The 27375-nt window shown below is 58.1% G+C and overlaps 1 protein-coding gene across 1 annotated transcript; it reads right to left on the bottom strand.

The window, feature by feature from the left end:
• Positions 1 to 82: 82 nt before the first annotated feature.
• SH3GL1 (SH3 domain containing GRB2 like 1, endophilin A2) lies at positions 83 to 27375 on the bottom strand. Its single transcript, XM_040241989.1, has 10 exons — positions 27084 to 27375; positions 5394 to 5462; positions 5002 to 5074; positions 4063 to 4206; positions 3529 to 3662; positions 3261 to 3419; positions 2817 to 2920; positions 2061 to 2185; positions 1842 to 1898; positions 83 to 1519 (listed from the first exon to the last, which is right to left on the bottom strand). The coding sequence occupies exons 1-10, from the start codon at positions 27126 to 27128 to the stop codon at positions 1323 to 1325; spliced, it is 1107 nt and encodes a 368-aa protein (XP_040097923.1). The 5' UTR covers positions 27129 to 27375; the 3' UTR covers positions 83 to 1322.

Consider the following 27375-nt stretch of genomic DNA (forward strand, 5'->3'; position numbering starts at 1 on the left):
GCTGCAGGCTGGTGCCCATGCAGGCCCTGCCCTGGCCGGAGACCCCTTGGGAGGGCTTGCCCTACACCACCACCAGGCCAGAGACTGTAGAAAGAGCCATTTAATACTTTTTTTTAAAAAAATCAGGATTACATTTGGATCTGCCCCAGGCTATGACATCTGTGCCTCCTCCAGATGCTGGTTAACCAGGGGGCCTCAGGGACGAGAAGGGGTCCCGGTGTCCTTGGGGGCTTTATCAGTCACCAGAGGAGAGGAATGTGAGCCAGGCCAAGGGTCCCCTGCTGGCCTGGGCAGCTGCCTACCTTGGTGTGGAAGAGATGCCTGAGCCACTGTCCAGAGAGGGTGTGATGGCTGGCTTGGCACAGGGAGTTGCCTGGGACTCCCCAGGGGTCCTAGCACCAGGGCTCAGGAACATTCACTTGTCAAAGCCTTTGTGCTTGACCTTCCACATAGTGGAGGCTGGGCCCCCATGGTCCCGTGTGTGTCTGTAAATGTGTGTGTATGTGTACACGCACTGTATGCTGGTCATGGCAGCTTGTGCCAGAGAGAGATGCTCCCTGTGCTTGGCTGGAGATGGGGTGGTGGGCATGAGTGTATGGGATTCAGTGCCCTGCAGGAGGGCGATGGCCTGTCCTTGGGGGCCCTGGCCTCTGAGACACCCAGCCTTTTCTCTTCGTGAGCCCCCAGCCAAAGGGAAGGGGCGAGGCCCTTCCAGGGAGGTGACATCCACAGGCATTCATGGGCCCAGGGGACCCTGGAGAGGGGATTTAAAAGCAGGGTGGTGAGTCTCAGCCAGGGTGTCTTGCCTAGACCACCCCATCGCACCAACGTTCAGTCCCAGCCTTTTAAGGGCAAGTCTCGGGGCTGTGAGGGATGGAGGTGGGAGAGGACATGTGTACATGTGTGTGAATGTTGGATGGAGACATGAGAGGATGTGAGTGTGCATGTATGTGTGTGGATGGAGGTGGGAAAGAACATGTGTTTGAATCTGTGTGTGTGAGAAAGAGGTGGCGGGAGAGAAGGAGGTCCACCTGGAGTCACCCCTCCCTGGAGAGGGGTAGGAGTTAGTGTTTCTAAGAGCACCTTAGTGTGAGCCTCCTGGGGCGAGTGGGTAGGCCGGGGGCAGAGTCTAGAGCAGCAAGATGGGGAACACTGCCCAGCCCCAAGATGGCCACGCGGGGTGGGGAAGGGAGCCCCTTGGCGGTGAGTGCTAGTGTAAATGGGGACCCTGCTGCCCCTGGACCGGCAGGAAGCAGGCCACCCCGCCGGCCACAAGCACTGCCCTGGCCGTGTGGAATGCAGAGATCTGGACGGAGGGGTGGTCACTGGGGCAGCGGCACCAGCACCTCCACGTAGCTGAGGGGGAAGAAGCCTGACTGGCCGTCCAGCATGCCCTCGTACCAGTTTTCATCGATCTGGTTGGTCAGCGTGATGATGTCGCCCTCATGGAAGCCCAGCTCCCCATCGTTCTCAGGCTCGAAGTCGTATAGGGCCTTGCAGCTCGGCTGGTCCAGGGGTGCTGAGGTTGGGGGATGGTCCAGGCTGTCACATGCCCCAGGCAGTACGCAGGGTGATGCCACCTCCCCTCCTGCCCAGCTGCCTGGTCCTGCCCACCACCTCCCACGGCTGCCCAGAGTAGGAGGTGGTGAGGGAAGAAAGACTCTGGGAGGAGCTGGCGATGCCTCATGGCATCAGGATGTCAGTGAACAGAAACACACAGCGCTTGGAGCAGTGAGGGCCAGCTCCGCTTCTACTGGAGGTGGGGAGGGGAGATGGGGGAAAGGACCCTAAACCCCAGGTGGGAGGCTGGGGCAGGGCCTGTGCCCATGTGAGACACTCACGCATGCTCCTGCTGGGGGTCCGAATGGGCTTGTCAGAAGATCGGAAAGATGATGAAGCTGCTTGCAAACAAAGCACAAGGTGGACCGAAGATGCTGGGATGGGGCCTGGCGCCCATCCCAGGGTTGGGTGGCGGGGGCTCTCTCACAGGGAACTGGCCCTGTGGCTGGGGGCTACCCTAAAAGGGGCCTGGGGCAGAGCAGAAGCCTCTTCCTCCTTACCTGTGATCTTGGGGGCCGCGGCACAGGGGAAGCCCCCGTTGGACTGCTCAGGCTCTCCGAGGTCCAGGAGCTCCCGCGGCTTGGGCTTATACTCCCGTTTGGGGCGTGAGGAGGCTTCCCGCATCCTGGAGGGGAGTGCGTGCATGTCGAGGTCAGCTGCCACCCTGGGACTCAGGGTGCGTGTGGGGGGCTGTGTGAGGGGATACCATGCACGGAACACTGGTGGGGGTCCCCTGGTGTGCCTCCAAGGCTGCCTACAGGCTGGGCCCCACTGAACCCAGAAGCCTCCTTGGTGATGGCTGCCCGGGTGCTGCTGCCCCACAGACACCCTCCCCGCATCAGGGAACCACCCCCACCAGGACTTCCCTTCTCAAGGTCCTGGGCGCCTCCTGACTGTGAGATGGCCCTCAGGGCCGAGTGCGCAGGGAGACAGGGAAGGAGGAGAATGGCCTTCCAGGGACAGTCGAGCAAACCTTCTCCCCACAGGACATCCCAAGACTCTCCTCTGGGACCAGTGGGAGTGTGATGAGGTCTTGCTGTCTCCTGGGACCCCCACCCCATGCAGCCTGGGGGTTCTTTCTAAAAAGGAGGTAACCCCCACCTGCTGCTGCTCACAGCAGGGTGAGGCTCCCCAGGGGCAGGTCATCCCCCAGGCCCTAAAGGGCTGGCCCAGGTGGCCCCAGCCCCAGGCCACTGGGCCTCCTAGTCGGCAGAGTGGGCCACTATTCACAGGGAGAAGCCAGGGGCCAGACTCACCTTCGCTTGAGCTTGTCAGCCAGCTCATCCAGGATCTGCACGGCCTGCCGGTGGTAGTCCAGCTGGGCGTCCACCAGGGCAGAGAGCTGGCTCACCTGCTCGACCTGCAAGGGACGAGCCAGGGCTGCAGTATGGCCCTCCTGACCCCCATCTCCAGCTGCTTCCTGCAGGGAGCCTTCACAGATTGCTCTGGACATGGGCCCATCCCTGCCTGTCTGCATGACCCTTGAGCTGCAGCTGGAGGAGGGTGAGGGGCCTGAGGAGACCTCGAACCCTCAGGCAGCCAGTCACCCCCTTGGTTCCTCTTGTACCCACTTTCTTTCCTTCACATCCTAAACAGGCAATAAGCCCACCCACTGGCCCTGGGAAGCTGGCACCACCGCTGGGCTCATTTTCGGGGCTCCCCCGGGTCCATGAGGAGGGGTGCGCAGCCTGCATACGCACATCAGTCTCCAGGAGGTGGTGCATACTGGTCTCCGCCACCTCCTTGGACTCCTCAAACTTCTCCATGGCCTGGCGTAGCTCCTCGTCGGGGATTTTGCCCTGCCGCTTCTTCTTGTAGTCGAAGTCCAGGCGGCGGCCCTCCAGCTTCTTCAGGTGGTGCTGCAGGCCAGGACGGGGGTCAGGTCTCGTGCCCAGGGCCTCAGGGAGGGCCACCACGCAGCACCTCCTGCTGGGAATCTGGCCCAGGCAGGGCTGGGTGGGGGCATACCTGGATCTCCTTCAGGTCCTTGTCGCACAGGTTCTGCAGAGGGTCGATGAAGTTCTGTTTGACCTCAATGTCCAGGGAGTCCTTCACCTCAGCCAGGCGCTTCATGGACTCCCCGGCATCCAGCAGGGCGTCGCCTAGGGAGAGCGTGGGGTTGGGGAGGAAGCTGTCACAGGACGCCTTGGCCTGCATGACGAAGACACGTCACCCCCACAGCTAAGAACCTGGATGCCAGAACTGAGAACAAGGGACCCTGGAATTTGACCCGGAGCCACAGGGGCTGGTGTGACAGCTGTTCGTGAGCCACCCTCCCAGCTCTCTGAAGGCACCCAAGTCTAGCCTGGGTCAGCTGTGGGGGGATGCAGCTTTCCCAAGGCCATGACGCTGTAGACAGTGCTCATGGGAGACAGAGGGAGCTTCCAAAGAAGCCTCGACTGCTCTCTTCCACGGAGCCAACCAGCCCCAGAGAAGCTCGAGAGACTGCCCCCTCCACCCAGCGCCCCAGACCCCATCCAGGCCCCCCCACCTCGGCCTCACCAAAGTTGGACTCGCCGCCCAGCTCCTTCCCATGGCGGATCATGCACTCGCCCAGCAGGCCCTCCGACTGTGGGTAGCCAGGGTTCTTCACCTGCCCTCGGATCTTGGACACCGTGTTGAGCATTGTCAGCTTGGCCCGAGAGGCTAGGAGAGGATGGGCCAGGTGGGGATGGGTATGGTCTTGAGGAGCCGCCAGGCCTGTGCTTGGCCAGCACCACTGGCTGTCCCTCTCTGCCCATTCATTTCTGAAGTGCTCCCCCAGCCCAGGGAACCAGAACCTCCCAGACTCCTCCTCTCCTGGGAGCGCTGACAGTGGGCAGGAGCCGGGGAGGGGGGTGTGCTCCTCGAGACCCCCAGAGAAGCCAGGTAGACAGGTCTAGGTGTGGACAGGTACAGGCACCCCTTTTCCAGACCTTTTCCAAGGGTTGGGGGTGGGGGGACAGGCATGCACCCCCAGCAGCTTGTCCATCCTTGGCACAGGCCTCAGGTGGAGGTGGCTGCTGGTGCTGCCTGTCTGGCACCCATTCACCTTTCACCACAGAACCCAGCAGTCCCTGCCTCCCTCTTGGTCCCGAGACCCCACTGCACGTCCAGAGGCAGGTACACAGCTGGGGCCTGCCAGCCAATTCACACTAGTCCAGTGAGTTGACTGGAAGAAAAACATGCTCTTTTCTGCTGGGACCACTAGCTGTAAGGGTAATTTAAGGCTACGATCATGAAAAATGGGAGCTGACAGATAAAGCGGTAGGAAACCTGAGACCCTGAGGACATCCTTTGAATGCCTGGATCCAGCCACGCCTGAAACCACCCACCCCTGGATGTTTTAGTTCTTTGGGCCCATGCCTTTCTTCTTCATGCTCCAGTAACTAGAGGACTCCTGATTGCCAGAGACCTGAGGAGTTGGGGTACAGACCACTTGGAGCTGATAGGTGCCCCTACCTGGGTTGGGCTGCAGGTACTCAATGGTTCTGGCCAACACTTCTGTCACAGCCTTGCTGGTGACATCCACCTTCTGTAAAGAGAGTCCATGTGTGGAGTTTCAAAACCATCAGGGTGCCTGAGGCCAAACCAGGAGCCCCTGGACAGCCCTCAAGCTGTCAAGTTCCCCGCCTGCCTCAGCATCCACATGGGAACCCCCTGCTGCTTCGGGGTCTCTCTCCCTCCTTGCTGGTGGTTGCGCTGTGTCCCTACCACTACCTGCCCAGAGCTAGGGGAGGCCTGCAACCCACCCAGACCCTCCCCATGAGCCTTGCAGACCCAAGTGCTCAGGGCCAGGCTCTGGGGGGGTTGGTAACACTGCCAGGCATCAGACAGGTGCGTTCTCCCATTACCTTCTCCATCTCTTTGAAGTCATCGTCAAGCTTGGTCCCTTCTGCCCCTCCGACCTTCTCACTGACCAGCTGGGGGACAAAAGGAGTGAAAAGAGTGTGAGCCGAGGAGGAAAGCAAGGGCTCAGAACGGCCATGATGGGTTCCCAGGGATGCTGGACATGGCAGCCAATGACGGGGGAGGGATCTAAAAGAGGTCCTTGCTCCAAACCTGCACACTCCCGCAAACCCAGGGTCTGGAGCTTGTCTTGGGGGGAACCCTCTCTGGTCACGCCCACGTGGTCAGGCTGTGCTGGCGGCTCCACAGTCTGAGTGTCCCCCACCCCCACAGGGCTGTGCAGACTGTCTGGGTCCCCCTTATAGGCTGTGGTGCCCATGCCTGGACAGTGTTGCTGTAGTTCAGCTCCAGGTGAGGGGCCAAGGCTCACGGAACTGTGACTTCCCTCTCCCACTGAACTGCCACTCAGGGAAGGAATATTGCAGACCACTGCTCTGCATCTCCCCTGCCCCCACCCACCCCCCGGGGCCAATAATGAGCAGGTCCCGAGGCCAAATTATGAGCACCAAGTGGAAGGGAAGACCAGTCCCGCATGGGCCAACTGTCACAGGGCCGGAAGTCACTTCTGGTATGGGCACACACACATGCACGCAATTTCCTAATGGTTGGCAGCAGTCTGCCCACCCCTTGGGACAGCTCCAGGGGCTCTTGAGGGCAGGAGCCAGCACTGTTCAATGACTGGCCCACTGCCTTCGGCCTGTGTAGTCTTGGGCTATTGAGGTCACTGGGCCTCCATTCTTGCCTCTGTAAACCTGGGGTGACAGCTGTGCACTCCTGGGACTACTGTGTGCAAGCGTGTGCTTGGGGGGGCTCCCATGATGCCCGCACTACCCACCCCATGCCCCATTATTTCCCCTGAGCATCCTGTCTCTCCATGGAGGCAGAGCTGCAGGGCAGGCCCAGCCTGTAGGCCTTTATCCCTGCCCTGCCCACCCAGGGTCTGGGGGCGTTGCTCAGGTAGCTACACACCCTGGCCAGTCAGGGCTCTCATGGCAGCTGCACCCGGGAGTCCAGAGGGCATGGGACACAGGCAGGAGGCAGGCCTGGCTCAGGGACCTCCTCAGACAGGGAGGGGCTGTGCACCTGATTCTGACTTTACAAGGGAAGCCCTGTCTCTCCTATACGTGTTTCTGGGGCGTCCCAAGTTTCATGGGACGGTTTCACTTCTTTTGATAACGGCCAAACAGGACGTTCTCAAATTCAGTGGTTGCCAGAGGGAAATGAGTGAGGTGTCTGACATGAGACGAGACACTTCTGGTGAACCAGGAGGGCTGCTGAAGCGCCAGGGCTCAAAACCACACCTTCCGGGCCAAGGGCCTGCTCGGTGCAGGGGGCCTGGGCGCCTGCAGGGACCATGTCCTTCCTCTGAGGGGGGAGGACACGGGCAGACCCCATGGCCTCTTCCAGGCTCCCTGGGAGTGTCACCTCTGGGAGACCCCTAGAGTTACCACGTGGGCCCTCCTTGTTCCGGCCCCTGGAGGCCCCGCTGGGAACATCTGGGTCCCCACCGGTCTCTTTGTCCCCCCAGCCCCCACGAGGGAGCGCTAAGCTCCAACCCCTTGGGCTGACTGGCCTCAAGCCCCTTCTCTCCAAGGCTCACAGTCTGGAACTGATGCAAATGGGTGAGAGGATGACAAAAGGCCAGAGGGGAGAGAGGGAATGGGCAAGCCACAGGCCAACCGCAGCGAGAGCATCAGGGAAGGGAGGGGCGCTGAGGGCAGGGTCCCTGAGGAGGCGAGGACAGCTCTCCAGAGGAGGGGCAGGGGGCCCCCAGGAGATCTGCAGGCAGGGGTGCTGCCCGGTGAGGCTGTAGGCAGGACATGCCCACCCAGGTGGGAGGCAGGATTCTGATGCTCAGTCCTGCCCAGGGACCCTGCACACACCCTCTGAGGCGGAATGAGGGCAGCAGCGCCACCATGCAGGTGACACTTTCACCCGCAACTTCGGCATCCCACACCCCTACAACCTGCTGATGTCCCCAGCCTGTGGGAGAGGGGCCCGGCAGGTAATGGGCTGTGCCCTCTCTCCTGTCTGCACCCAGAGCCCCCCAGCCCATCCATCGTCTCACGGTGCATAGGGACTCACCCCACTAGCTGAGGCCTGCACAGCCGTGGCACCACCTGGGGTGGGGGACAGCTGAGTAGGTGGCTGACTGCTACCCACTCTCCTGCAGGGCTGTGACGGCAGTGGTGTGGAAACCACGGCCTCCTGGGCCTGTGCAGCTGGGTGGGAGCCTGAGCGACTGGCAGTGGCCCACACTGGCTGCCACCATGACACCCACACTGGTGCCTCCCAGGGGAGTCATGGGGCCAGGCCTGGCAGCAGCCTTTGGACATGAACTTGCTGCTGCCTGTCGGACAGGCCTCTCGGATTGCAGCCTGGATTCACTTCTGCCCTGGGAGGCGCTTCCATGTTCCATGAAAAGTCCAGAAGGGGGTGTTTTCTGTTAGAACAGGAAGGAGGCTGGGCAGCTGCCTGGTAAAAGGCTCACGAGTGGTTCTGAGACCAGCCAGCAGGTGTGCTGCCGAGGGAGGGCTGCTCTGTGGCCCTGTGAGCACGGGCCTTGAGTCCGTCTGGCCCCTGTGACAACGGCTCTATGGGGGCACTGCTGGCCTCTGCACACCCACCCAGGCACGCACGCCTCTGACCACATAGGGGGCTCCCTCTGTGGCCGGTTCCTCCAGTGCTGCCTCTCTGGGGAAACTGACCAAGCCAACCCCCTCTGCATGTTTGGTCTAACCTGATTTGTTGTTGTTCAGTTGCTCAGTCATGTCCAACTCTTTGTGACCCCATGGCCTATAGCCCTCCAGGCTCCTCTACCCATGGGATTCTCCAAGGAAGAATACTGGAGTGGGTTGCCATTTCCTTCTGGGGACCTTCCCAACCCAGGGATGGAACCCACGTCTCCTGCATTGGCAGGAGGATTCTTTACTGTCTGAGCCACCAGGGAAGCCCGGCCTGTATTATGGCTCCAATATCCTCTGGGAAGAGTGCCCTCCCCTCAGTTCAGGCTGCAGGTACCTCCAGGGCGGGTTGGAGGCCGCAGCTGTGGTGTGAACTGAGGGGCACCCGGAGCTGTGGAAAGGTTACTGCCACTGAGCGGGTGGAAGGACCCCCAAACCTGTTTCCCTGAGAGCTGACCCACTCGGGCTGCTCTGCCAGGACGGCCCGGGTTCAGCTGGCATGTGGACCTGAATGGTGGGATTTGGATTTAGATGACACGCTCATGAGTTGGCCCAGTTCAGGCTCCCACATTGAGAAGCAGCAGAGCTGTGCACTCTGAGGACAGCAGTCCCGGGCACCTGGGGAGGGAGTGAGCCTGGAAGAGAGGTGGGTCCTTGCTGCTGAGTACCTGCACAACCTCCACCCACGATAGTGGCCCCATGGGCACTGATACTAAAGACCAATAGGAGGAGGGGGCTGTTCTCTCAAAAGACAAGTGTTCTTCAGCATTCTAGGCCTTTGGCCACATTTGGAGAGGAGTTAGGAATCTGACACGCGGGAGAGAAACAGAGAACGCACATTGGAAAAACCCCAAAACACAGGATGCCATGTGCCAAGAGCTGACAGAGCAATTGCTCCAGGAGCTGACTGGAAAACAAGAAGCCAGGAGAACCTTCTGAACCTTCTGTCCCGGAAGGGGAGCTTGGGGATGGATGGCAGAAGCTCAGATCCTGCCGAATGGGACACGCCGAGGGGAGGCCTTGTAGTTGAATCATCTTGGCAGGGAATCCTGATCAAATACAACATGGAAAATAAACGGCTGATCTATCTGCAGGCTTGGTGACCCAGGTAGCCGATCTGCTTTGATGAATTAAGAGTTTAAAAAAAGCAGCGGGAGGAGGCTGGCCCAGAGGAGTGGGAGGTGGGGAGAGAAGCAGAGCTGCTCAGGACCTGCGGTCCAGGATGGATGCTCCGCACGTTCTGCTCGGCATTGTCATGCTTCATGAGCCAATGCGCTGGCCTGGGGGGCCACCACCTCTTGAGTTAACAGCAGAGGTCCCTGTCCTATCCTGGCCCCTCTCCTGCCCTCCGCCCAGCTAGCTTCTCCCTGCCTGCCAGTGACTGCTGGAGAAGCCCCCACTTCTCTGTCCTTCCTCTTAGGGAGAGTCAAGCCCAGTGCCAGGACAGGGGCCGGGGGCAGCCACTCTCGGGCTGTGGCCGGAGAGCTGGAACAAAAGGCATGGGACAGGCGATGAGGGTGAAAGGACCTTGGGATCCAGCCCCCACCCATCCCCTGGATTTGGGCCAGGGAACGCCCTGTAGCTGGGACACAGGGACCCAAGACTCTCAGGCCTGAGCACTCCTGGCTCCAGTCTGCGACCACCACAGGGAGGAGCCCACCACCTTGGCAGAGACTGTGCTGGCTCTGAGGAACGCCCCTCTGGTGAGGGAGAGAAGGCAGGGGAGGCTGGGTGAGTCGCAGCGCCCAGTGCGGTCTGGGCTGGAGCTCACAGCACAGGGTACCCCACACTCAGAGATGGCCAGCCCGATGATCCTCGGCAGGGCTGAGAGACGCCTGAATGGGGAGGCCAGCGTGGGGACGGGATGGGAGGAACATGGGGTTGGACATGATCGCCTCCACATCCCTTCCGACTGTGGTCCCCTCCCTGCCGTCCTCCTAACATCTGGGAGCTGCTCGCCAAACACCTCAGAATAGCCCCTTCTAGTTTCCTTTACGGCCTCTGTCTCGTGACTTGGAGAGCCCACGGGGCAGACAAAGCCACGCTGGCCTGCTGCCCAGTCGACACACAAAGCCACTGGCCTTCTCGAGTCTTCTTTCTGCTTGGGCCCTGGGCCCCTGACTAGGGGGTGCTGGCAGGGACTCGGAGGGTGAGCTCAGGTAACTGACACCTTTCTTATGAAGGTGAGCTGAGGGTGCTTCTGAGGAGGTGTTCTATGCAACACTGCCCCAAAGCCCCTGTCGGTCCCTGCCTGCAAACCTCCAGTGGCTCTGGGTCGGGATGATCTCCAGAGTCTGGGCCCCCACGAGCTGCTCGAGTATGAAATGCCTGCCAGCAGGGGCGGAGCTTGGATTCCAGGCAGCCTGGCTCCCACGTGGCTCTGAGAGTAGAGGCCATGAGGTGTGGGGCTGGGCCCCCGCCCCAAAGGGCAAAGGAGGGGTGCCACTGAAATGAGGACCACAGAAACACCATTCACACCCACACGAGGCTTCATGTGGGAGGGTAGTGATCAACACCTCAGCCCAGGAGACAGGCAGCAAAAGCCTGAGTGCTCTGGCAGCAGGAGAGCCTCCTCTGTCCCGGGCCTCAAGTGCATACTTGTGAGCTGACAGAGCAGAAGGCACACCCCTCTGTGAAGCCCCACAGAGGGAGGTGTCCTGTCGAGTCACAACTTGCTTCAGCAGAGTTACAACCTGCTTCAGCAGACCGGGAATTAAGGTCAAGCCTCTGGGCATGCACTTCCTCTCCCCCTAGGGATCAAAGCTAAACAGTTTGTGAGGCAGCTCTGGGAACAGAAGCAGAGAAAACCCTACATTGAGTACCATGACCACTGGATCTGGCCCCAAGGGGCAGGCACGGACCTCCAGACATGGTTCCACACAGCATGTCGGGGTGTACGTGGAGCTTGAGCTGTTCTCTCAGCAGAGGGGGTGGTACCTTGGGCCTGGGGCTGGCACGGAGATGCAGGCTCAGGAGCAGCACCCCTGGGGTCCCCAAGACTGCAGGGACAAGCCTGCAGCAGGGCTCCCAGGCGGTGGTGGGCTGTTGCTGTGGAGACAAGCCTGGCCTGGGGGCCTTGGTCAGACCTAGCTTCCCGCAGTCTGAAGTCCCCTGGCTTCTCTGTCCTGTGGTGCTCCCTCCTGCCTCCCTGCAGACTTTCCTCTCAGGACTGGCTTGGTGGGTAGGGAGCTGAATGCCATGTGAGTCCCAGTGGCCGCTCCCCTGCCTGGCACATGAGATGAGGGGGGAGACCGTTACATGAGAAAAAACCCCTCAAAGTCACGTCTGGCTTAATTCAGAGTCTGATCTTGACGTGGCAGGGCACCAGGAGCAAAGCAGGAACCAGTGGTTGGAAAGAATGAACCAGAGGTGGCAGCTGTGATGGGAGGGGACAGTTGCTCAGGGACTGTCCAGGCTGTGATGAGCTGGTGGACGAGGTCCCAAGACAGAACAGAGTGCAGTCTGACCTCTGCTGTTGCAGGCTTTGGGGGGCCCAGCACCCACAGCCCTCCCACCCCCGTCGTGGCAGACACCCAGGGCTGCTCCTTCCCCCCTCGGCTGACGGCCAAGTCCCTAGATCCCCCAGAGCAATCACACTGCTGTCCCCACGGGGCCTCAGACCGGCTTTAACCGTCACGAGGCCCCCGTGGACCCCGGAACCCTCTCCTCCTGCCTGACTCAGGCCTGTTCTGCCCTGGCTCAGCCTCTCCTCACTCCTCCCAGGGACTCAGCCTCACAGGGACCCCCACCTCGGCCTTGCCGGGCTTTCTGCCCAGGGCAGCTCCCAAGGCTGGGAGGATGCAGGTGGTTGTGACCCCAACTGGCTGGCAGGCTTTCCCCTCACAGCCCATTGGCTCGAAGCCCAATGCCCGAGTGTTCTCTGGGTGCTCTGTGGAGGGGCGGGGGCCTGGGGTCAGGGCTCCACAGCGCCTAGTCCCACCTCCTCTGGGGACCACTCCCCACGCTGACCCCCAGCCCCCTGAGCACCGACTCCAGTTGGTCCTGGGATTGCTGTTAAGGTGCCAAATTCCTCTACGAGAAAGCAGAAGCACTGGACAAGAACCGTTCCCGCTCCCACTTGTGATTAACCAGCTCCCAGTGCATTTGGTGGAATCAGGGAGGAAGCAGCCCCCTTGGGCGCTGGGACGGCTGTGGGGCAGCTTTCAGGTGAAGCACTTCTGGCTTGTTTTGGGGAGGGGGGGAGGCAGGACTGCTGGAGGGGAGGTGGGCCACATTAGGTGTGCATCTTCTAATGTGTCCACAAAACACAGCAGAGACGCCTAGTTCCTGGGACCTGCGGTCTAGCTGGCCCTGTGGTCAACCTTGAGGCCCCCACAGGAAGGGGTGGAGCCACGGAGACCTCCAGCACTCACTGGCCAGCTGCAGCCGCTGGGGAGTCGTCTCTACCTCAAATTAATAAGTGGAAAGACTGACAATCCAGGAGGTGACGTACCTTGCCCAGGGCCAGGCAGTGAGGTGTATGCGCACGTGTGCGTGTGTGTGAGAGACGAAGCCAGACAGCAGGGGTGACTGGGTCACCTTGTTCTGGAGGCTGCCCTGCGTCTCCCTGATATTGCTTCCTCACTTCAGAGACTGGCTAGGATGTCAGGGTGCCAGGGACGCAAGATCCGACTACAATCCCCACCCCTCCCACCTGGCTGGGGAAGCATCCTGGTGAGTATGAGGCCATATCCCTGCACCAAGAGCAGGCAGTCAAGAGGACCACAGCTGTTCCCGGACACTGATAGGAAACACACTGGGGATGGCCAACCAGGACGACACCTGGCCTGTGGTGAATGCACTGTCCGGAGGCAGAAGGCCTGTGTTGGGGGAGCTGGTGGCTCTGCCCCGCGCCTCCTGGAACTCCAGTCTCTCACACTGCACCCACCACTCCAGGGTGGCCTCAGCCTACAGCCCCAGGGACGTTACAGAGCTCTCCATGAATACCAACGGCACACTGGACCGTGAGCTGTTCATGGAGGGGGGACACCAGTCACACGCAGACCCCTGAGCAGGGTATGATGCCACCTACATGGGGAGGATCAGATGGGCCCGCCCCCACCCTCACTGAGCAATCCTGCCCCAAATGCTACCGGGGGAGGTGACGGGCCAAAGCCACAGGGCCAGGCTGAGATATCAGGAGCCAGGTAGGGGCTCAGGATTCTGTCTCCTTGGGAGAAGGGGAGAGGTGGGCCTGACCCAAGTTGGCACCCCAGGCTGTGCCGAGGATTTTTAACCCACAACGGCCTGCGATCAAGGCTCATCTCTCAGGAATGAATTCCACCTGGAACTCTTGCCAGTGCTGAAAAGCCCAGGTGTAAATTGGCCTTGTACATTTTCATTTCTCATCTCAGGGATGAGGAAGGAGGGCTGTGTGTCACACAAGCGGGAAAATCAATTTCAGATGAAAAGTTATAAAAAGAAACACCCAACCCACAAACAAATGAGGTCATAAATCCCCCGAGTCCTGCTGGCGAGGCCACACCTGCCCTGCACTGCTGCCCCTGAGCCAGAGTGTGCCGTGGGGGAGCTGCCGCCTACAGACCCACCAGGGGGTGTCCAGGCACACAGCAAACTTCTGTCCAGCGTGTCTGAGTAAACAAGGTGTTTCGCAAACTCATCTTTTTGTCAATGGCAGAGCTGATCCAGGAGCAACCCTTCAGGAAAGAGACAGGAAACAGGGCTTGGAAATCCTGTGAGGCTCACACACAGCTGTTCAGCCTCCAAAGGCACTGGAGCAAACCCTGCATCCAATGCCATCGCTATAGCCGACCACAAAAGAGGCTGTGGACACCAGAGTACATGTCTCGAGGAGGGGCCACGTGCACCCCAATGACAACAAGCTAAGGTGATGAAAGCCCAGACCCCCTGGAATGCTGTCTCCCCATCTCTAACCACTTCCATTCTGAAAGGCCTAACTAATGTAAAGCTACCTCTTCCAGGAAGCCCTCCTGATTCTCCATCACCCACCTCCGAAGGACCCATGTAGGAGGAGCCTGACCACTGGCGACCCTCTCCCATTACCAGTCCTGGCACCTCCTCGCTGAAGGCCAACCTCACACTGGACCAGGCTCTGTTCCACAAAGGTGCACACTCACCCTGCATCAAGAGTCTCTGCTGTGCTGTTCCTTCTGCTCCAAACCTTCCCACAGCTGGATCCTGTCCATCTGGTCCCCCTTAGAGCTCCCTCCTCAGAGGGGCTGTCCCACCCATCACTCTCATTCTCTCAAGCCCACTGGGCTCCGAGTGAGCGACCCGGGCACTTCTGTACCGTCCATGCTTGGAACTGTGTCCAAGACTAGAAGTACTTCCTTGATACTTAGTGCCCGTGGGAGGAAGGAAGGACCTCACACGGGTCTGACCTCATGGCACTACTCCACACGGCTAAGCACCGAGGACCTGGGAGATGACCAGATGACAGCATCGCTAACCCCCGCACCCCCCCCACTTTCCTTTGTGTTGCTTATGGGAAGTTCAAGTTAGGCCGAACTCTGCCTGGGGAGGCTGCCTGTCTACATCTCCACTCTCCACTTGAGGTCTGCCCACAGCCGGCCCCCTCCCCAGAGGGCAAAGGGAAATTGTGCAAAGGAAAAAAGTCTGAGCAAGATGGGCCCAGGCTGGGGACTCCTTAGTGGCTCAGTGGTGAAGACTCCACCTGCCAATGCAGGAGAAATGGGTTCGATCCCTGGTCCAGGAAGATCCCACACGTCACAGAGCAGCTAAACCTGTGCACCACAACTACTGAGCCTGTGCTCTAGAGCCTGGGACCTGCAACTACTGAAGCCCAAGTACCGCAGAGCCTGTGCTCCGCAGAAGAAGCCGCCACAGGCAGCAGCCCGTGGAGCACGACTAGAGCGCAGCCCCTGCTCACCCCAACTAGAGAAAGCCTGAGCAGCAACAAAGACCCAGCACAGCCAAAACTAAAACAAAGCGCCAACAAAGACCCAGCACAGCCAAAACTAAAACAAAGCGCCAGGCCCAGGCTGATGCCTATCCAGGGTACTCTGGTCCCAAAGTGGGGTGGTTTCCTATCGACAGAAGCCCCCGTGAAAGGGGTGCGCCTGCAGTTTGGGAGGACAGGACATGAAAAAGGCAGGCTGACAGGCAAACAGGCTTGAAGGCCAAAGGGAAACAGCCCCCAAAGTGGTCAGGCTGCAGCCGGAGAGGCCAGAGGCCACACACCCGGGGTTCGCGGATCATCGAAGGTAGGCTCAAGGGGAGGACAGAAGCTCCAAGTGGGTGCTGAGGCACGCACCCTTATCTGGCACACTAACTGGGCGGTGACAGCAGGTGACTCAGGGCCACTGAGACCAGTTCTTCAGGTGTGGCTACCAGAAGCAACTGACTGGGTGGGCCACAATCCCAGGACAGCACATGGCAAGCCAGGGGGGTGACCAGTCCCTCCTGGGCCACGAGTCAGATGCCAGCGCCCTGTCACCCTGCATGGCTGCTCCCCCCTCTGTCCCCCACCCTATTTGTCCAAAGGTACCTTCCCTTCTGACCTGCAAAGTCAGTCCTGAAAACCTGGAGCAGGAAGGAAGGAATCTTGGCACAAGATGAGACCAAGAAGGGCTTCCAGGGCCAGATGGGCCCCAGATCCTACTGCTCCTGTCCCCTGGCCGCCATCCCCTGTGGCAGCACCAGGGGAGGGAGCTGCCCCTTCTCAGGAGGCACAGCAGGACTGGCCCACACACTCTCTGATGTTACTGTCTGCCCCAGTGGTTCTCAGGGCCCATCTCCTCTGTCACCTTTATTCCAGCCAATAGCACCCGGGATAGCCTCCCCTCCCCACCTACACACGCCCTGTCCAGCTAACTTCCCACCAGCTGCCTGCTGTTGACAGGGCGAGTAGCGCCCAGCAGACGGGAGATCAGTATTTGCTGAGATAACAGACCCCCGCTCTCAGGACCTCTGGGGAGAACACCCCCAACCAGGTGTGTCAGCAACGAGTCCAAACAAGGGCGTGCCCGTGAGCTCCTGGGGCAGGGCTGAGACACACAGAGCAGCGGGGGGTGTGAATCGCAGACAGCCTTGCGTCTTTAATGTCAACCCCTCTGAGCCTCAGTTTCCTCGACTGCGAAATGGGGAGCTGATGATGCGCTGTGGGGTCTGGCCAGGAACATGCTTTAAGAACCACAAGCTGATCTGCAAAGATGAGTCTGCTGTTCCCCACATGATGCAAAGCCCAGGGAAAGAATAAGCCCAGGAGGGCAGGGAGCTGGAGGCGAGTCCCCGCACAGGCACGGTTCAGAGGCAGGACATGCAGAGCTACTGGAAGACTGGGATGTGAAGATGCCCGAGTCTCTGAAGTGAAGGCCCTCTGCACACACCAGGACACGTGTGAACACTGTGTGAACTATGTCGCCAGCAGGCTGAGGTCTCAGCTGTCCCTGTTTACCCAAAGCCCCTAGAGACCAGAGCCCAGACTCCAGAGGGCTCACTGTACCCCGCGTGCTGCTGATGGGTGACACACATTCTAGAGCTCCACTTGGAAGCAAAGAACAGGGTTTGAGAGAGGAGGATGGGCAGCAAGCCCAGCACGGCTCCTGCAGCCTGTGGGGCGCCCCACCTTCTCCTGCTTCTGCTGGCCAACCCTCAACACCCGTGGGGGCTTTCCGCCCCGACTCCCAGGAAGCCCCACCCATCCCATCATGGCACATCAAGAGTTGGCCTGTCTTTCAAGATGATGCCAGTATACACCCCAAGACACCATGCTTACACTCTGTGTGTAGGAGACTGTGCCCAGCTAAGCCGGGGTGTCTTGCCACATTTGCCAAGATGGCTGGGCAATGCCTTTATAGTTTTCTGCAGGAGAAAAGCTGCCCTGCCTTGGTCCCCAGATCTTCCTTCTCTGTTGTCACCTTGAGACACGAGTCTGGTGTTGCCACTTCCTGAGCTAGGAGCAGGAAGAATATTCCAATCCCTCTTCACCTGATGACGATGGTCTAGGGGCCAGGGCCTCCTCCCCTCCCCCTCATACCCAGACAGCCTCTGCTCCCCTGGCAGGGCTAAGCCCACAGACAGGCAGTGTCTGGGCTCCTGGACCACCGCAGGGCAGCCGTGACCCGGAGGCCCCAGTGTCCAGGGCTCCCAGGGAAACCTGCATGCTGCTCTCCCTTTTCCTCCCCATGTCCACGGTCAAGGCCAAGGCCTGGGTCGTTTCATGAGTCACTCCTGGCTTCTCCATACTGGGCATGTGTCACAGGACCCTGCGTCACATTTGCCCTAGTTCAGTTGCTAAGCTGCCGTCACCCTCCCACTCTGAGCTGATCTGCCCTGACTCTGTGTCATGCCAACTGAAGAGGTGGTGGTTTTTTCCAGGTTGGGCCTGCTTAAAATCTACATGGTCACGTTAAAAGGGCAGTAGTCTAGAAATTGCCTGATGGTCCAGTGGCTAAGACTCCGTGTTCCCAATGCAGGGAACCTGGGTTTGATCTCTGGTCAGGGAGCTAGATCCTACCTGCAGCAACTAAAGATTCTGCATGCCACAACTAAGACCCCTTGCAGTCAAATAAATAGATAAAAACAAACAAAAACACAGCAGGAGTCTAGAGGAACTCTGGGACCTCACCTGGGGCACACCCACATGACTGCTCACTGCCACGCTGAGAGCAGAAACGCAGCAGTGGCCTCAGTGCCCGCTGCCAGGGGAGGGACACGTGGTCAACACATAAAGGACCCCAGGGAGCTGTGGAAGTGAACCTGAGTCACAGGCTTCGGGTGGACGAAGGGCGCCAGCAGTGTGAACGGAAAAAGCAGAACGAGAAAGCTGCCCTGGGACGCTGTTCAGGCGCTGTGAACTTGCAAAACAAAGCTGCGGGCTCCCCAGTGGGGAGTTCACGTGCGGTGACGCATCAGGGAGGGCCTGCGACACTCAACCATCCTGCGTGTGTTCACTCAGCTCTCCCGGGGGCCTGGCTGTCGGCGGGTCACTCTACCTCTCACTTGACGTCCAAGACAGTTTAGCACCAACTCAAGTGCCTGGAGAGGGACTGCACTAGCGCTGCCTAGCGTGGGGGAGAGTAGCTGAGCACACACTGCCTGGACAGCAGTCAGCTCCCCTCCGGGCGCAGCTGGGAGCTGAGAGGCCTCCTAGACTCAGACCAGGCAGAAGGCCCTCCACCCTAGTCCCCTGGAACAGCATCCTTGCGTCCTGATCCCCGACGTACCCTGTCTCCACAACTTCCCATGGAGGCGTCCCAAACCCACAGTGCCTCCTACCTACCACCGGCCAAGGCCAAGGGCACAAGGTGCTCTGGGGTGAAAGGGGACAGGAGGCCACTGGTGGGAAAGGCATGGTGATGAGGAACCCAGAGAGGTGTGAAGTAAATGCATCAAGGCTGGGGGAGGAGGAGGAACCTCAGAGAAGTCTCTGGGGCATCACCCACACCAAGCTGTAGCAGGGCAATGGGTGGGGAGCTGCAGCTGCTCCAAGGCTCCTTGGGGCCGAGATGCTGACCTTGCGGGACAGCAAGACTTCCCCAGCTTGGAGGAAATGCCCTAGGAGAGGAGATTTAGGCCAGCAGTTAGGGGTAGGGGACATGGAAATCCTTGACCCCATTCCCTCGGCTGGCCTCTTCTGGACAAAGGGTGGCCTTGACAGGCCAGGGCTGCCCTCCGGACTTCAGACAATTAAGGCTCTGATGACCCGAGGCCATTAAGTTGAAGGGACGCCTGCTGGGGTTGGCCAAGGGGCCTCAGAGTGGGGAGGCAGGTGCCAGGGGATGGGGAGGGAGTGGTGCCTGAAGTGAGAGAGTTCCCGGTTTCCTTCCCTAAGTCTCCGCTAACTCTTGGGGCCGAGACCCAAAATGACCAGAGAGAAACCATCAGTCAACTGCTCCCGCTTCAGAGAAGGTGGGACTGGCTTGAGCTGTGCTGGCCAGCATGGTGTCGGGGAACTAAGCACACAGTCTGAACAGGGACAAAGACTGTCAGGCCTCCTCCTCCCCAGATGCTCGGGAAATCCACCCTCACCCCAGAACTCTCTCTTCTGAGACTTAATTCAGGCCTGCAGGAGTTCCTGGTTCCACGTCAAGACTGTAGGGGCAGGGGAGGGGTGCCAAGAAGAGAGAGAATGCAAGGGACAAGTGAGAAAACTAGTCCTGCCATGATCCCCTTCCAGTACCCTTCGTTCTGGCTAGGAGAAACTTCCTGGTGGATACTTATTTTTTAAAATAAATTATTTTTAGGCTTTTTTTTTAGCTGTGCCACATGCCATGTGGGATCTCAGTGTCCCAACTAGGGATCGAGCCCGTGCCACTGCAGTGGCAGTGGAAGCACAGTCTTAACCACTGGACTGCCAGGCGAAGTCCCGGTGGGGAACTTGCGGTTTCACAATTCTTTTCACGAGAGCAGACCCCAGCTTCAGAGGTCAGGAATCCAGAAGAACTGACTGCATTGCTTTGTTTCTACTGTATATGGTGATCCTGCTACTATGATTTATTACAAGAAATAACATCAAGATCCCCTTTAAAAACAAAAATGAGTCTATTTGAAGGTCAAATTAATGAATTAATTCAGGCCCCAGGCTAAGAGGCTGGTGCACAGTATTTACTGCAGGCTTAGATGCTGAGGATATAGATACAGCAGGCTCCCAGGTCCTCGGGGCAAGGACAGGGAAGGTCAGGGCTGGGCCTCAGGTGCATTGGGCCTAGGAGCCCGTTGAATTGCCTGTACCAGCCAGCCGGTCTGGGACCACCATCTAGAGGGTGACTGGGTGTGTTGTGACTGGGGATGAAGATCTGGAGGGGTGAGGGGCGCCAGGGAGGGAACTCAGGTCCAGGAAGTAGAAGGCCCAGAGGCAGGGTAGCAAGTCCACAGAGGGTACCAACAGGGCCAAGCAAAGGACAGGAAGAAAGCTGGCTGCCTGTTGGAGGAAACAGAAGAGGCAGAAGGCGGCCAAGGGTGGAAGCCACAGGGGACCCAGTCAAGTCCAAGAGCTCAGAGGTCCAGGAGCCCAGCAGGCTTCTGAGGCCAGAGTGGTTGAGCCCAGGGATCTCCTTTCCCCAGGAAGCTGGGCACCTCCCGTTAAGTTTGGATCTGGCTGTGGGGTCGGAGCAACAGAGACTGCCTGTGACAAAGTCAAGTGCAGGTTCCTCTGGGCCTGGAGCCCTCAAAGCAAATTCCAAGCAAAGGGAACAACCTCTGAGCTCGGATGACTTATTTTTTAAACCAGTCGGACCTGTTCCTGACTGAGGCCTCGCTGGCCACCCTGCCTCACACTGGTACCATCATGGCACCGGACTGCCCCACGCCTGCGCTGGGGAGGTGTCCACCATTCCTGACAACTTGGTCAGTGAGCCATGACCTGCGGGGACCTGGGCCTGTCACCACCCACCAGGCAGCCCCCGCCCTCCTCAGGAGCTCACACCCAATGAGAGGAAAGCATTCTGGGTGTAAGGATGTGCTCGGGTGTGCAGAACGGGGGCAAGAGACCACTGGGCCAGAGGCTGGGAGGGAGGAGAAGTACTTCCGGAGAGTGGACCCGAGAGGCAGCAAGGATGAAGGAAGTCCCAGGGTCTGAGGGCCAACAGGAAGTGGACAGGAGAGCCGGACAAGGGTGGGGAAGGAGGGAAGCTACAAGGCCAAGCAGACCTGCTGGACTGGAGTGTGCTGTCCACACTCGCGGGAGGGTGGGCAAGGAGCTGACACGGCACCCCAAGTCACCAGGGATGCTCCCCTCCGCAGGCCCAGCTCTGCCTTCTCTCTCATGCCCAGATGGACATCCCACTTTTGCACTCTCACAACCCACAACTTGGGGCAAATGTCTCTTGGGCCCACCTGATATTCACCGAGTTCCTCAATGGCCCCTGGGCGGGCTGTCTCACACCTGGGACAGGGCACGGCACCTCTGGACGACTGTAATACCCAGGTGTGGAAGTCTGAGCCACCGGCAGCAGCTCTTCCCAGAGAGGCAGCGACTGATGCTGAGTCAGGTCCTTTGGAGGAAATCGCACGTCTGTTTTCCTGCTGTGGTTGGGAGTCTCCGAGTGACCCTCCTCTCAGGCCCAGTCAGCAGGTTTTTCTAGGAGCTGAGTGGAAAAGGAAGACGAGGCCATCCTCTGGGAGCCTGGGCTAGTGGAGCCTGGGGGACTGCTCAACAGGAAATGAGCAGAATGTACCCAAAGTGCAGCACTAGGGAGAAGTGTCTGTAAATTCAGCCCTGGGGAGGGGGGCAGGGAGAGAAGCCAGGGTGTGGGGAGAGAGAAGAGGGGGAGGGGAAGGAGGAAGAGGGAGATGAGAAAGGAGGAGGGCAAAGAGCAGAGAGCAAGCAGCTGCTGCTAGTCTGACACATTCCACATTCCTTGAGAAAAAGTCCAGAAAGATCACCCCTAACGTTTCCCTGGGGAAGGGTTTGGGCAGGGCTAGCAGGTAAAGATGTCCCCACAGGTCTGCAAGCTCCCAAACCCTCCAGTGGCTGGGAGGCTCCAGCATCAAACCCTCCTTAAACCTCAGTAACCTCCCCCTGCCCCTCCCCCGACCTTGGAAACCATAAACAAGACAATTGGGCTTTCCTCCCCTACTCCCCCGGCCAATGGCCTGATGCCTCTGAAACCCTATGGAGGAAGCTGGCTGCGTGCCCCAAATGAAGAACTAACTTTCTCTAGATTGGGTCAGTCTCAAGATACTGGCAACAAAGAGGAGAGGCCAGAGATAGGGGCCAAGGCAACATTAACTGTGGTCCCTGACCCAGGGTCAAAGGCCATGGGACATGCAGGCCAGAAGCAAATGGCGGGCCTGAAGAGCCCAGTTGCAGCCTGTCAGTTTGTCCTCTAAGGAGAGACACAGAGCGCTGCACAGAGGGGCACTGGAAGGGCAGGCGGAGCACTCAGGGCCCCGAAGGAGGCTGGCTCTGGAGGGACGCTGGGGGGACAGGTGGGTGGACGGCATTGTTTTCTGGGTTCAGTTGCTAAGTCTGCGACAGTTCTGGGGTCTCAAAACTGTGATAGCCTCCAATTCCTGAAGCTGAGCAGGAAGATACTGAGAAACCTCTCACCTCACAGGCTCTTATTAAGTGGCACACGGAGTATAATTAAGTATCCCACAGCCTGGCCTCAAAACACACCCAGATAGGCAGGGCGATCAGCTCCCACTGAGTTCTGTGATAAACTGCCTTTACTACACCCAGGATTCTGAGTCACAGTGAGCTTCAGGCTCCATACACAGCCGTTCCGAGCAGTGGACTGAGAACATGATGAGCCGGTGGTCCTGGCACGTTAATATCGAAGAGCTGCAGGATGCTGTCTGACCCTGGGGTGCCTCCCTGATGGCGAACAGTGGGTCCTGCCCAGGAGGTCAGGTTAACCTGGTTTTACGGACAGGCCTGGGAAGCACTGGAGATGAGAGGCCCCTGCTTCCTTCGGGGAAGGGCAGTTTTGGGTTGCTTCTAAAGCTCCACAGCCCAGCCTACAACACAGGGCTGGTCACTGCACCCAGCTAGCTTGTGAGGCAGGATGGGATCATCTCCGCCCAGGGTCCTGCAGGGACACTGTGAGGTCAAGGGTATTCCTACGGATGAGTCAGCAGAATGGTTTCCTGTAAGAGTGGACTTAACTCACTTCCCGCCACACGTGGACAAGGCCACGGCCAAAAGCCCTTCCCACATCTGCTGCCCCGAGGCAGAAGGTTTTCCGGGGGTGAGTGTCTGCAGCTGCTGGGCTCAAGGTCCTGAGCCAGAGACCAGTCCCACTCCCACTCCCACCCCCACCCCCAGACCTTGCCTGACACCTGTCACTCCCAGGCTCCATACTTTGATTCGTGCTGACACTTAAGGGGTTATAAGTTCCAGATTTTTGTGTCCTAAGATCATCCACGTCTGTTACTCAGCAGGCCAAGTACTTTGCTGGGAAATCAAGAGTGTGATTCCACAAAATGAAGTTTAAAAAATAGGTCGGAGCAGGCAGTATCTGGGAGACCTCTGACATTTCCCCAACTATTGCTTACTCCTACAAGTTCAGGTCTGGGTCCCCTAGTCCTTCCCCACCCCCATGCCTCTCCCAGGAAGCTCAATCTTTCCTCCTAGACACCAACGCGGGGCCTAGAGAAAATCGAACAAACTTCAAAGTTACGGGATTCGGGGGTCATGAGTTCCCCTCCTAGCTTGGATGGAACCAATCTTTTAATTCAAACTCTCTCCCTCCTTTCAGGCAAAAAAAAAAAAGAAATCAGGCCAGCATTCCAGGCGGCTGCCAGATCTACTCCTAGTTACACTCTCAGATCTCCACATACATAGCACAGCCACAAGAATGACCAGGAAACCATCAGCAGCTCAGGTGGAAATTAATGTCACCCCCACACACTACAGTGACAAGTGAGCTTCTGAGACTGGAGCTAGCTAGTGGGGTCCTCGACCCACCTCTATTCCCCAGAAAGACTCATAAAGGCGTCTCCCCCCAGTTTAGATGTGCACAAAGACCAGGTGATGCTGACTGGGATTATTACATGGGGAGGCGGGAGAGGACCACAACCACGGGCCCGGGACAGACACCTACTTCTTTTTCTGCTTTATGCTATGGATTCCTCAACGTTCTCCAGTTCAGCCTGTCAGTGACCAGAAGTAAAAACTCACAAACTTCCCACTCAAGCTCAAATCGATTTTGTTTAAGACCTGAAAGCTTTCACCAGAGAGGAACTGTTGCGGAACTGGTCATGCCAGCTACCGGAAGCTGGTTTGTCACCGATGTCATCAATGAGGGAGACCTGCTGGAAACCTGCTTCTCTACTCCTGGCTCTCTGTCATGCGTCCACCTTTCTCAATTTAGAGACGACACTGTTACAAGCCTTTGAAATCAAGAACCTGTTTCAGAGCAGGGCTTCTAACGTTGGTGCTTCTGTCATTCGGACAAGATAACTCTTGGTGGTATAGAAGGCTGTTCTGTGTGTTACAGGGTGTTTAGCAACCATTCCTGGCCGCTACCTACTCAGTGCCACTAGTGTCTGCTCCCCAAGGCCTGACAAAACCTCTGATGCTGCCAAATGTCCCTGGGGTGCTGCACGGAGAGGAAAGGGGAGAGGGAAGGGTTAGTCACCTCTAAGTGAAGAGGTGCCGATGCAAGCTTGACAGATGGCAACAGATACTCTGGGGTTCTTCTGAGGACTTGGGCAGGGAAGATGTGGTGTCCGGGTGCTGAGTTCTGCATATATCAGGTTATCTCTTGTTTCAAGAATTAGAAAAAGCAGGCAGCTGCCACAAGAATGCCCAGGAGGGATTTCTGTTGTTGCTGTTTGGTTTGGTTTGGGTAAAATTATCCTCACTTTTCTCAAACTGTAAAACAGGGTTTCCCAACCTCAGTACTGCTGACATCTGGGGCCCAGTACACTGTAATACAATTAATTACCTCCAAGTTTTGGCAGCCAAACATGCCTCCAGACATTGCCAATGTCCTCCAGAGGATGGAATTGGCCCTGGCTGAGAACCACTGTCCTACTGGAAGACAAATGCCCCTCAATCCTTTGGTGTAGAAAGGGGAGTATGCTGACCCTTGGGCCAGATAAAGTGAGACTGAGACTGACTGAGATCAACAGAGACTGGTTTAAAACACATTCACTTGGTGAACCCTCAATATATATTAAGACTTAACAGGAATGTTACCTGGCCCAGACGATCCTATCCTGAGGACACAGAAAGAGGATGAAGGCGGTGTTTCTACAATCAAGACAAGAAATATACAGAGAGGTGGACATGTCCAGATCCACAGTGGAGGTCTATGGAAACTATTGCAGAGGGAATGGAACACAGCCAGGGTGATTCTTGAGAGCACAACTCAACACAGACTTGGTCACGAGGCCAAGACGGCGGCTCTCAGGCTCTCAGAGGAGCACGTGGCCATGGCTGCGATTCTTTGGGACTGGGTCCCAGAATGCCGCGATAATAAACTGATCCGAACCACCAGCTTATGCTGCACTGAGCTTTCCAGGTTTCTAAGCGCTCCCTCTAAGTGCTACATTCAGGTCTGAATGCAGGCCATTCTTCCTTCCTTGAGAGGAAAGGCTCAGGTGGACACCCTGAGAGCCCCAGCTAGTCCCTCCAGCACAATGAGTCTTCTAGGGGGAGGATGGGCTACTAGCCTGAGGGTGGGGCGGGGAGGGTTTCCAGACACCCGTCCACAGGAAGGAACGAGGTGGCCCAGGAGTTCTTCCCAGACCTATAGTTCTTACGTGAGGGGCTACATCAGGGTGCAAGATAGAGAGCAGCACTGCAAAGTGCTCTGGTCAAGTGTGCAGCGAGGCGGGGCGGAGGGGGAGGTAGAGGCTTGCTGGGCCAGGTGACTCATTCCACCCTGCTGGGGCACAGGGCTACACTCTGAGCAACAACCCTAGCATCCATCTAGATTAAGTTTCTCTTCCTCCAGTGTTTAGCCTGGAGTCGAGAGACAGACCCCACATATCTTTAGCCCTGTCTAGGATCATTACTTTCCCCCTCAAGGGGCCAAAGGTCCCAGCTGTGTATCACTGAGGACACCCTTCTTTTCCCTCCCACTGGACCTCTCCAAGTCATGGGTTAAAGTCTGGTTTGCCAGCACTGCCTAAAGGATTCCTATGACCATTGCTTGTTCCTTCCTGGAGTCCATCCACACAAACTCCAAACCTAAGATTCTTAAGGGATAGAGAAATCTGGGAACTTTTTGGATTTGAGCCTATAAACTGAATTTTACATTTGCCTAGTTTTCTGAAGAGTGGACCCACTCAGCTTTCACCAGATTTGTGAACAACGGGGCCTGAATTTCCAAAACACCTATTTTGTCCATCACAAGTAGAACACTTAAACATTCTTGGATTCCACATTCCACTTCTGGGAACTTAACCTGTAAAGCCAATCCTACCTGTGAGCAGAGATACTCACTGGCTTTTCATAACAGTACTGTACGTGGCAGAAAACTACTTGAAACTATCTAAACATCCATCAATAGACACCTAGTTAAAAAAAGTCATGGTAGACTTCATGGAACAGAATATCACGTACCCATTAAAAAGATCCAGAAGGAGGTAGAGGAAAAGCAAAGGAGGAAGATGAAATACATGACATCTTATCTCTTCAAAAGAACAAAACAAAACAACAGAATTGAGCAGTAGGCTCTAGTGCTGGGGCTCTACGGGGAGAGGGGAAGGAGGGGGTTCCCCTAAAGACATCTCGCACCATGGGAGACATGGGTGGTTGTCACAATTGGGGGAGCTCCTAAATCGACTGGGAGGGGGCCAGGTGTGCTGCTCAATGCCCCAGAGTGCCCAGGATGGCTGCCAGGACAGAGAAAGACCCGAGGTGGAGAATTCTGACTCTAGTATGATCTCCAAGACACAGTTAATGAAAACCAGCAAGTACATGGTTCTATGCAGACCATGCTACCACTACGTGGGTTTTTTAAAGAAGAGGCGTACACTTCTCTTTGGTAACTGGTGACAGTCTTGTTTCTGGGGAGAGGGACTGGATGTCTGAGGAACTGAAGTGGGAAATTGACTTTTCACTCAATCCTTTCAATTCTGCACCCGGCCCACTGAGAAGGCTGTTGGTCATCTTTGAAAAAAAGAATTGCTCTAGACACAGAATTCCCTGCCCCGGGGCTCTCTGTGTCGACAGCCTCCGGACGGCTTCTTCCTCTTCTCTCTCTCCGCTCCCTCCCTGACCTTTTAGAGGGAAGGACAGGAGGCGAGGGATCCATGTCCGGGAACAACCTCTGGGTGCATCTCTGCTCCCCTCCACCGTCTGCCCACCATCCTCGAGGAGACTGGAGCCCACATGGCGGACAGAGCCTGGGCGCCCTCGCACGCAGACCCTGTACCTCCTAGGCTGTACCCACCCTGCGAGGGACGCGTGCCAAGATCGCCCCCTCACTACCTCCGGTTCCCTCCTGAGTCAGGGCCAGGCCTGGCATCGCCTGGCCCCCCTCCGAGCAGTCTGAGCCCGGGGCTCACCGCACACCACCCCCACCCCGCCCCGCCTCGGCCTCCGCTCACCTGGCTCGCCTTGTAGAACTGCTTCTTCAGCCCCGCCACCGACATGCTGCCTCCCGCCGTCGGGCCTGCCGCCCGGACCCAGCGAACCGGAGGGACCGCGCAGGCGACAGGTTTCCGGGCGCCACCAACCCCCAGCGCGCCTCAGCGGGCCCCTACGGCACCGCCTCCACCGCCCTCAAGCCAGCCCCGCCCGCCCCGGCGCCGCCTCAGACCCTCGCGAGCCCGCGCGGCCAGGATATTACATGGCAACCGCACACTTCCGGTGCCGGCCCCCGCGCGCGCACGCGCGCCC

This window comes from Oryx dammah, unplaced genomic scaffold (genome assembly GCF_014754425.2).
Source record: "Oryx dammah isolate SB20612 unplaced genomic scaffold, SCBI_Odam_1.1 HiC_scaffold_5, whole genome shotgun sequence".
NCBI lineage: Eukaryota > Metazoa > Chordata > Mammalia > Artiodactyla > Bovidae > Oryx > Oryx dammah.

What these genes read in the sequence shown, in the direction of transcription:
- SH3GL1 (XM_040241989.1), bottom strand. Translation starts at nt 27,128, where the DNA reads ATGTCGGTGGCGGGGCTGAAGAAGCAGTTCTACAAGGCGAGCCAG. An exon ending in AGTTCTACAAGGCGAGCCAG is followed by an intron (nt 5,463 to 27,083) that starts GTGAGCGGAGGC and finishes TTTGTCCCCCAG; the next exon opens with CTGGTCAGTGAGAAGGTCGG. An exon ending in ACCACCTCCTGGAGACTGAT is followed by an intron (nt 2,921 to 3,260) that starts GTGCGTATGCAG and finishes CGTCCCTTGCAG; the next exon opens with GTCGAGCAGGTGAGCCAGCT.